Source organism: Zerene cesonia, chromosome 25 (genome assembly GCF_012273895.1).
Source record: "Zerene cesonia ecotype Mississippi chromosome 25, Zerene_cesonia_1.1, whole genome shotgun sequence".
NCBI classification, from domain to species: Eukaryota; Metazoa; Arthropoda; class Insecta; order Lepidoptera; family Pieridae; genus Zerene; species Zerene cesonia.
In genome coordinates this window covers 4205849-4217411 of record NC_052126.1, presented here as the reverse complement: position 1 = coordinate 4217411, position 11563 = coordinate 4205849, and the positions used below count along the sequence as shown (strand labels likewise).

The window sequence follows — 11563 nt, the reverse complement described above, 5'->3', positions numbered from 1 at the left end:
TTTTTTATACTATTGTCTAGTTTCTACACACTTTTAAAAACAACACTTTTAAAAAAATTATCGAACTATTGTTTTCCGTTGCTCCAAAACTTGATTAAATATCATTTGTAAACGCCTATTACAAATTAAAAACAGTCCAAATAGTAATTAATTACCAAAACAAACAGAGCATTATCTAGCTAAATAACGTATTCAATTAAGCCAAGTTTTCCGATAAGCCCGACCTCGCAAACGAGCCCTATTGACCTGATCGCTGTAATCTAATTACGATATATACCGACTTGGCTAAGATTCAATCTATAAATCCATATCTATAGCTACTACATAACTTAAAAAAACGTAATCATAGTATTTTCTTGTGTTTGACTTTACGCGAGTATTATACATATAGAAATTAAAAACTTGTAAACGGATTTTAAACGCGATTTATTCATTATATTATTAACCCGACGTTTCGAAAACTTTACAGCGAGCGTGGTGACGTTTAAAAATCTTTAATTTCTTAACTCATTTACCAGATCATGTAGCTTTGATAAAAAACTACAAAAATTAAACGAAATTGATAAAAAAAAATAAAACAATATGCTGGATATATAATCCAGATAGTTGCTATCGCACAGTTAATGTCATCTCAAAATTTTCCTAAACTTGTTATTTTAATTTATTAAACTTGCGTAGATTATTACAAAGAAATATAATATTTAAAATATTAATTAATAAAAATTTTCCATGCAATGTAGTATATATTACATTGAGTGCTACAATATAGATGAAATGTGAAATAATTAAACCAACCTATGCATAATTAACGTCATCGTAGAAAAGTATCAATAATTAAAAAATATACTTAAATGCAATTCTAGCAGCAACGTCTCCCTTTATAATAATAATAAATAGTAATGCGAATCTAATTTATAACACAAGCTCTGAAACCAATTCCTTAGAGCTTCGCAAATTGAATATTAAAAATTCACAGGAACAGAGACATATAACATTTCCCTGGTTGCAGGAAATGTAATCATCTGGTGACCTACTTTTCTGGTCAAGGCAACGTCGGATGTAAAAACTAATGGGGATGAAGGGGATGTGGTTTATGTAATATTACATGGCCGTACGTGTATATCATTAATAAAACTTATGCTTTAACGTTGATTCGAGCTTTAAGAGAACTTTCGTTAAGAGAATATATTTATTTATTCTAAGAAAAACATATTTTTGATAAATATAAATTCTTTATTCATTTAAAGACAAAGATTTGCATTCCGTGTATCTGCATTCAATAGATCAATTTTTTAGAATTTTTTCGATGTTCTACATCGAAAAATTCTCAGCGTAAACCAAAAATTAACTCGTAACCCTATCAAAATTTACATTAAATATTCCCGTGTGATAAAAAGAGAGAGCTATAAAGGGTGCCTAGCGCCAGCACTTTCACACCTTGGAATAAGTACTGCTATAAACCGACACGTAAAGCCAAGGGGGGTTTTTGGAGTGTACTCCGGGGAAAGGAGTCATGTGTTACCGACCAAAACCCTAGTGTTCCGTTAGTGTAGGGACCACTGGAGCTGGTTAGTATACGTCTGCAACCACATAACCCGTTGTAAATTTTAGTATCAACTTTTTCAATCACAATATATCTATGCATATTTAATTAACATTTTTATAAACATAAATACTTAGATCCAATTCTTATTGTAAAGAAACTACATCGCTCGCTATGATCAAAACTACGTTGCCTCTTACAATAGACCAAACTAACTTGAGTCACATTTCAAAGCGCAGTGATAAAAGATCATAAAATAACGAGGGACGTTCACAATTTTCGCATACCATTCGCGTCTCCCCAGCGGACATTTGAACCCTCTTTACATTCAACAATCGGGAGATGAGGAAGCGTCTGACATTCGCGCAGCGCGGATGGAAATGAAATAGCTGTCAGCATTCATCAGGAGTGTTCTATTAAGCTTCGAGGCGAGGGTTTTATTTCCACCGTATTGCCTTGTCAACGGTTATCAATGCTGTTTCATTTGTGTGTGGAACATATGATGGAAACATGACTTGACGGAGCATATGAATATTGTTCGTAATTTAAATCGGGGCAAGACGAGATGATTGACTTTTCAAACTTCCACCTTATATCCTTCACATTAAGAGCCATCTTTAGCCCGACATAATTGTGAGGTGTAGTAAACTCAGCAATTTACCAGCCACTTGCACGACGGGGAAAGGTTATTTAAAGCCTCCTATATCCATATTATGTGACATCAGCTATGTTAAAGGCTTAACACCATTTGAGTTTATATTTTTAAACCGCACTCTACGCGATATAAATAAGACACTGAGAAAGAATACCTGATCAACTGCATTATAGTGGAACAATATCTTATTTTTATCCTGCCTGTATGGTAGAAAATATAATCAACATATGAGTTATCCGATATAAAAATATTCTCAAAGTTATTATCGCACTATACGAATTCATTCTGCTATAGGATGGAATTACAGGATACGTAGAAAGTAAAGGATATCGGCTTCCGGAGCTGCCATTGTACATCTATATACTTTACTTATAAAAACGTTAAATACCTAATTAGTTTTATTAATATTTTGTGCCTTCAGTCTCAACGACTGTCTATTGATTTATTTCAAAATGGTTTTTATGGTATGTATTATCATAAATTACTTTATGTTTAGAATTTATTAATTATTTGTTCGGAATCTTTAGTGGCGAGAGTCCGCCTGGCACTTGACTAATTTTTGTGCATTAAGCGTCAATCTAAATAATTTCACGACTGCTTTGGCTTTGACAACCCTAAAAGACTTATAAATCAAACTAGAATTAGAATTCCTTGCTGTTTTTCTCAAATGTAACCGTTTATCCATACATTCGGTTCATGCAGAACGAATTGAGCAATCAATTATTATTTCTTTTCGTCGAAAATATCTCATAATCACCACGGTTGTACAATGCGAAGTTTTTCTTATGGGAACCCGATGTATCTCGACACACGACACACGATCTAACGTTATTGGATTTCAAAACTGTGCAATGCGCACACCGCGATCGAATTATGATATTGCATTTTAATTAGTACGTTAACGTTCAGCTACCACAATTCATCGATTGATAGTTATAATATATTTATAGGGAATAACCTCAAAAGGGTTGTATGATCTTGGTTTTTTTTTTTCCAAGGCTCGTATATGAGCCTATTAAGTCCAAATTAACATAATTAAGGCACTTTGTCGATTTCGTTTATATTGAAGGGGGAAATGTGAGTTGATCTACATATATCTTAAACTATTATATTACTATCGAACTGATTTTTAAGTTTATGCATTCTAATAGCATAAAAATATTAAAAAATGTTTAATAGTATGATTTTGTTTGAACATAAAAAAGGTACCTTATCGTACTTTAAATTAATTATTTACATGTAATAGTGCTTCTTTAGTGTAGACTACTTATTTTTCCGATTTTTGGGTCCTTTACTCTCCTATATTTTCAAAAACAATGGGATAGTGTACTATCCCATTGTTTTGGGTTGCATGCGTAGTATGTATACTACGCATGCAACCTTTAGCGCTTAAGGATCACATACATATTCGGCGGTAAAAGAATGTTTCAAATCAATCAAAAGGAGTTCCTCAGAGCAGCAGCGCGTAAAAAGAAAGAAAAATTTTCAGCTTTCTAGTTTTCGGATCTGATTCAATAAAAAGTATCTATATATATATTACACAAAGGTACCTACATAAGGGATAACATATAAAATGGTCGCCATGATTCATTGTTCATAAAGCGATATTTAATAGCGTTTTAATGATACGCCATTAAGTGGAACCTTTTACACACACAACTTAGTGTGTTGAATTTGATTTTGTTTTGAATTGGTAGAACTTAATTCAATTTTGAGGGTGAAACCGAATATATAAAAATACTGAAAATTGGACATATTATAATTATTTTTTTTTTATATAAATCACATGTCCTGGCTTTATCCGAGTTGACCTGGGATAGAAAAAAAAATATAGCCTATATTCTACTATGACGATGTAGGTTTCTAATTGAAAAATAATTGAAGAAATCGCCCTAAATACTTTATATATTAAATAATTACAAAGCAACAGTTTATTTCTTACTTTTTATAATATTTATTATGAATAAAATAAAAATAAATAATAAACGCAATAACGAACAAAGAAGCTGGGGACAAGCGTCCAATAGGCAGTATACAACTATAGAATCATAGGTCATTAAGAGATCTCTATTCGTTTTTAATTGACGCATTTGACCGTTGAATTATTCTTCGTTATTGAAATAAATAAGGATTTCATAAAGGCGTTTACTTTCTTTAAAAAGATCTTTAACTAAATATTTTTGGCTGTGGTAAAATAAACATAGGTTACATATTGAAAAATTTTAATGTGAAATAAACCTTTATAAATATCTACTGAAGCTTTTTACTACGAAGTTATTATGCTATCAGAGTAGTTTTCGTTCATAATCATCAATATAAGATAACTACTTAAATCCATACGGCATCCATTACAAATCCGCATCCACCATTTTGTAATCATTGCCAAATTTAAAGTTTAAAAATGTACTTCATAGTTAAAGAGATAATAATATTAATAAGAACTTTCTGTAACTGTAAATCATTACTTTATTAGAAAACACAAGTTATTTGCAACTAAACGGCATTTATATGTATATAAATTGTTATTAAGCATTAAGTAGGCATAGTACACATAAAATTCTATGAAATACGCTCTTAAAAGATAGTTATATACATGATAACAAACATTCCCGATGACTAAGCTAATTCTGGCCCTTTACTGCAATCACCATTTTACGGTGCACTGTGGACCATTTAAAATGTCGCATTACGTAATACGGCGAGCACATCTAAGAAAGCGCAACAAGTAAACTCTACAAGTACATACATACCGAGACCCGGTTGTTCACATTTTTCCTGCCAACTAATCTAATATCAGTCCTTTGTGCCACTTTTTTTTTCGAAACAATCCCCCGCACATATCCGACCTCCGCAAGCAAAATTCGAAATTCGAAATTTATTGTCAATGGCACATCGCGGTTTTATAAAAAAGTATTTTAAGCGGTTTTATTTAAATTTGGAAGGCGTTTTGGATATTTGTTTAATTTTTAGTTTGGTGCGGCCTGCTCGGAGAGGCAGTCGCCTTCCCTTTGTGCAGGGCTTGGTGAAGGCGCCTGCGCGATATTGATCTGCCCAAGTCGTTACAGGCTGAAAACAACCTCAGTATAACTAGAGACTCTGACTAGACACTCATTTGGATGGGAAAACCTCTATTAGCTTATGAAATATTCATAACTATTTGAATACGCAATGTATACCCATTCGGCACCTCTTTCGATGAAATGAGAATAAATAGGGCTTTATTGGGACTGCCTCCAAATTTGTAGCTTTTATATTTTCGCATCTAGAAATACTTTATTTATATAAAAGCATTTTTCTCTGGAAACGAAATAAATCAGGGAATAACTTAATATTCATTTATGACTGAAGCTATCTCTTCTAAAAATGTAAGCTATCGTGATCGTGATCATCATGATCATTTATAAACATTTTCAACCGAGTGGAAAACAGGAGAAGGTTCTCCATTCGACTGAATTTATGTGTTTGATACTTCAGAACTTTCGACTGGATGAACCGATTTTGATGATGCTTTTTTTTTATATCAAAGCTGGTGCCTCCCATGTGATCCCATTCAATTCGGTATTTTTCTGACAATTTGAATTAAAATTTTTAAAATTCAATGAAGGTAGTTCTTAAAAAGTCAGCCCAAGTCATATTACAGTCATAACGACGTATGAATCAAGATCATGCTGTGTGAAATTTTTTTATTGTGTGAAAATTTAAACTGATTCGGCAGGGCTAGACTGTAGACTGAGGTAGCCACATTTAGGTATATAGGTATTTCACAAAATGGTCGCCAGTCTCGATCGATCGTGTTTCCCAATATGCGCAGCAGTGCAGTATATAAGTCATCGAGTGCACTGCCGCGCAGTAAACTAACTACATTTATACAGCTATAACTGTCTCCATAAATTGGGAGTGGGTTCATCGAACGAATTTCGACGTCTGTCTATGTTAGGTTCATACTATGCAAAATCCATGCTTACAAAATGGAGCGGCTAGGTGTAACGGAAAATATATGAGCGTAGAACCGAAAGATGTGGGTTTCGTTACCCGGTGGGGAAAAAATCTTATAGCCTCAGACTTTCAGTCTAGCAAGACAAGGCAGTATTTTTCTTTGTTTGATTTTACGCGAGTATTATACATTTAGAAACTAAAAACTTTTTAAGGGATTTTAAACGCGATTTATTCATTATATTATTAAGCCGACGTTTCGAACACTTAACAGCGAGCGTGGTCACGGGGCGTTTAAAATCCGTTAAAAAGTTTTTTATTTCTAAAGACAAGGCAGATCATATAATTGGCCATAATAAAATTACCTGGCTTATAATGTTTTAGAATTCCATTTCCGAATGCTAAAACGGGACCCTATTACTACGACTTCCTTGTCCTTCTGCCTTAACACTAAGTCGTCGACGTGAAATCGAATTTTCAAGTAAAACAGATGCAATATAAAAACTATCGCTAAAATCGCGTTACTCATGTTATATTACGTATAGAACTTTGTCCATACAAAATTATTCACAACATCAGAAGCGAATAAAGCAGCCGTAACGAGATTATTAAAAACAATACTTCGTAAGAACTTAATTATCATTACAATAAATTAATAATATTAACCAAAATGACTGACAATACCGTGAAATTACATAGAGAATAGTATTCTCGGAGCCTCCGGCTTCACTCATCATAGCCATATATGTTCCCACTGCAGGGATAAGGGGCCCCTAAGAGGATTCCGGCCATAATCCAACGCGTGGCGAAGTGCGGGTTGGCAGATGTCACGTGTCGTCGAACTTGTGATTCTTCGACATGCCGGTTTCCCCACGATAGCATCGAGTTAAATAGTATATGTTCAATTCACACAGGTCAACTGTTTTTGTATTAAAAAGTAACAATCTACATCCTTCCTTACAACTTCCACATTTATAACATACTAGTGATTCGCCCCGGCATCATCCGTAGTACGTACATAACTTATAACATTCAGGGGACACGTACATATCCAACGATGATGAAATTTTTGAATCGGATCAGTCGTTCCTAAGATTGGCGCGTTCTAAGAAGCAAAATAGTAGTAAATTATAAAAGCGCAAGCATAACTCCTCCAATAGCGACAATAAAAACCAAGAATGAATTAGATGAAAATATTGTATAACAAATAAATTAAATTATAATAAGAAGAATTCCCGACCGCGACCGCGACCGCATTTGATATCCATGTTTGGGGAGATGTGATTAAAAAATTATGATTTTCATATAACATAGCTAAGAGCACTCCCAATATTGCTTATATTTTAAATCTGTTAAGTTCTAAAGACTGTGTAGTTGTTACTTGTTTCTCTTACACATAAGAATCACCCAACTTTTTTTAATGTTTGTAAATATATACTGTCGCTTTTTATATTAACCTTTTAACTAGGAGCAACAAAAGCACAAGAACTGGCAACAATTTATTTTTCTTTTTTCCCAATCCTCAGACTTGACCGCCTCCTTGGTACAGTTAATATGTGAGCATAGAACCGAGGGACACTGGGTACCACCTCTACTTATCCACAAAGAAAATCCATCAGTGAAACAGATGGACATTATCTACCCCATACCCCACTACGGGACATGGGACTTCATTTGTACTTCTTAATTCCTCACCCTTTTTTAAGTAATCAAACACTATCTACTGCCTAAACTTAACATATTGATTGCAATCAAAAACACAAATAAAAATGTAAATCAATAATTAGGCTTCTTATCTTTAATAATATTGACATCAGGTTATTTCAAACAATGAACAGAAGCATTCCTGAAATACCTTCTTTATCATCACAGGCACACATTTAAAGAACATATTATATACTGTATAGGTATCAGCATTTGATAAGGTTAATCAGCTTGAAGAATTTTGTTTGGTAATTATGCATTTCAAGTGCATTTAGAAATTTGTTTTCTTATATCTAGATATATAACATCGAGTTTAATCTAGTATTATTATTTATTTTTGTTTTAGCAGATTTTTTATTTGTGTTTAAAAAACTATAAATTGAACATAAATTACTCTAGTTTTGAAACTAAAATAAAATGTATTTATTGAGATGGTTTTTTTTTCGCCTATTATGGAAGAGACAAGGAATGAGTAAATTAAAATAAATAGCTTGTTTTAAATTCACTTATGTATGTTTGGCTATGTAGCTATACGAATAGTATATAAAAAATATTATAATATACTAGTTGTGCCACTTGGTTACACTCGCTGGCAAAAGCAAGTATGAATTTCTAAAGCTTAGTCTGGTTTTATACTTACCTCACAATGGCGGTCGGTGCTGACACCTAAATCATATGAACCTGCTTTATTTCTAACTATTTCAGAGGTTCATACATTTTGGCTATCAGCACCGATGATATTCTGGTAGAGAATCTATATCACTACCAAGAATCATCAAAATCTATTCAGTGGTTTTCATGTCTAAGAGTAACAACCCACTCATCCATATAAACTGTTGTATTTTCATTATTAGAATAATTAAATTCTCCTTACCCGATGAAAGCAGACGGATATTATCTTGTGATGGCACATTCATTTTTCAATCTGAAATATATTATATAGTCATGTTTATTAAATTATCTCTAGTAAATTTTAATCACACATATTGTGTTTACGTTCATACCATACAATGGAAATTTACTATTGTAATAATTCATTTATATGAAATGAAATTATTATTAATATATATTTTGCTATTGGTAATAAATCCTGTTCCACTAGTTATGAAGCAGATTTTTTACACTTGTATGGGTTTTATATATAAATAAAAATAAAAGATATAACAGTGGATTGAAAACACATTCACAGGTCTGCTTTTACATATGCAATGGTGGTTAAAATTTTGTATGAATTAAATAAAAATTGTGAACATGTTTTTGAAAATTAATTATAAGTAATTTAAATCTTTTTTCTTTCTAATTTTTCTCTTACTAAATTGCACATACACCATTAATTTAGGATGACTTTTATATTTTTATTTTTATTATAAACACTTTTATTTCAATATATTGGAAAAACAAACCTTGTTGAGATAACAGGAATGGTAAACCTAAGCTATTAAAATTGAATGTACTATTCTTATTTTAAGTCAACAAAGTTTATCTTATAGAAATACACTGCTTTATATATGTAGAAATCCTGATGTGAATATATACTATCTTAAAAATAAGAAAGCAAGGAGTCAAATATTTTTATTTATAAATCACTGTAGTAAAAGTATTCAATGTTTCATTGTCAACAAACTTGTATCTATTACTTCACGTATGACGATTGAAACATATCATAAGTTGAAATAACGATGCGATATTTAAATATTACATAGTAATTATTGTGTCAATGTTAACACAAAAGTTACACAAACACAAACGGTAGTAATGTTTATTTACAAAACGTGAAAATATTCGTATACACTTACCTGATTTGTTTCGAGAAGTTTTAAAAAGTTTTACCAAGCACAATGCATTACGAGTCCTGACGATGTCTTACGCAAGGCACTGGCACATTTTCTTAACAGTCACCCGGAAAGTTTGAACAATGGGATCTAAATTTTATGCGAAAATACACTTTCACATTAGAACAAACTGATCCACATAGATAGCCACCTACACAAAATAATAAACAGTTATACAACTTAGTACACACCACAACTTAATAAAAACTTTTTTCGCACATTCTAGTCATAATACTAGATGTTTAAAATATATTTAACACATTTTTATCAACTTTTAAAACTTAGTTTAACTCATTAAAAACTTTGCAACTTTTCTGAAATGTCGACGACTTCACTTCCAAAATTTTGATTGACATGACATGACATCGAAATAAAAATGCCGAAAATGGGTGTTGCCAGTCGTTTAAATTTTGCTCAAAATAAAATTATTATTTCAGTTATGTTTTTATCTATGATTAAAATGGAAAAAAATAAGGTCGTGAACCGTACGCTTTTATAATTTTTTTAATTCTCATTTTTTCGCTTTTTAACTGCTTTGAGCTTAATGTTGATGGCGGTGATATATTTCATACTAAATGCATACTTAGTTAATTACATTTTGTATGTTATGGCAATACCATGAATATATTGAGTAAAAAGACTTAATACTTAATAAAATTGATTATAATATTATATAAAAAAAAAAAATTAACAAAAACGGAAAGTTTTATGAAAGTCCTAAGCAGGGATTTACAGTTTGACACCCAAAATCTTTATTCAACCGACTTTAAAAAAGGAGGACTTTCTGTGTTTGTTACCTTATAACTTTTAATAGTTGTACCGTTTTTTATAATCCTTTTTTTATTTATAAACCTGTGCATATGGTCTAAATTAGTCTAGTTCTGACAATTGAAGGCGGTTTAGGTTTTTGTTAAAAATAATTATGTATTAGATTAATGAAATATGAAAATCTGCCTTGAATAATAAAACAAAACTGCAGTTAAAAAATATATAAAAGTAACGTTGGTTTCAATACTTCAATAGCTGGTGATTAGAAACTGTTTAATCGAATGTGTATATTGTAAGTGCGATTGCGCAATAAAATACTCTACATATGAATATTAAAAAAAAAAATCAATACCTATGAAATCAATTTTCGTCGTGAAGTAGCCCTCTTATCTATACTAATATTATAAAGCTGAAGAGTTTGTTTGTTTGTTTGAATGCGCTAATCTCAGGAACTACTGGCCGCTTTTGAAAAATTCTTTCAGTTTTAGATAGCCCATTTATTGCAGAAGGTTTTAGGCTATATATGTACCACGTGCGAACTCGGGGCGGACCACTAGTAAACTGTAAAGTACAATTTTCGCAAGTCGAAATTTTTGAAAAAAGTTGCATTTTTTACTCAAACCTTACTCCGTTAATCAAAATTAATTAAAACTAACAGGCAACATATAATCGTATATCAGATCGCAAACAAGAAAACTCAGATGCATATCGCCTTTTTACACTTCTTCAAATGAGACGATGGATCTAAAAAATTTAGAAATAGCAAGTAGATAACGATAGTACGATAGTTCATGTCAGATAACGACATTACACTCAAATAAAACACACAAGTTATTTAAAATATATTTTATTATTTGAATTCTTAAGTAGTGACTGAAAATTTTATGTGAAATATAACAATACTTTGGTTGTTAGGTAACTTAACTAAATAATTCTTAACTAATTAATATTAATACAATATAAGGAGCATCTGAAAAACACAATGGACACTATTATATTTAATAAGCTATTATGATTTTCTGTGAAAATCACACCTCTTACAAAAAAGCAAGAAAATACTTCCTAATTCATATTGGAACGCGTGTCGTCGTTTTTTTTGGACCATTTACTCGTGACTCTCGCAATGTA

General features: G+C 31.6%; 1 protein-coding gene across 1 annotated transcript in view; it reads right to left on the bottom strand.

The window, feature by feature from the left end:
* LOC119836595 (rho guanine nucleotide exchange factor 28) overlaps positions 1-9996 on the bottom strand; it is a 44350-nt gene extending 34354 nt beyond the window's left edge. The window contains exons 1-2 of the mRNA XM_038361976.1: positions 9632-9996; positions 8710-8760 (exon numbers count right to left, since the gene is read on the bottom strand). Coding sequence (XP_038217904.1) covers positions 8710-8752 — 43 coding nt within the window. The 5' untranslated portion in view covers positions 8753-8760; positions 9632-9996. The remainder of the gene's footprint in view (positions 1-8709; positions 8761-9631) is intronic.
* Between the last annotated feature and the right edge of the window lie 1567 nt (positions 9997-11563).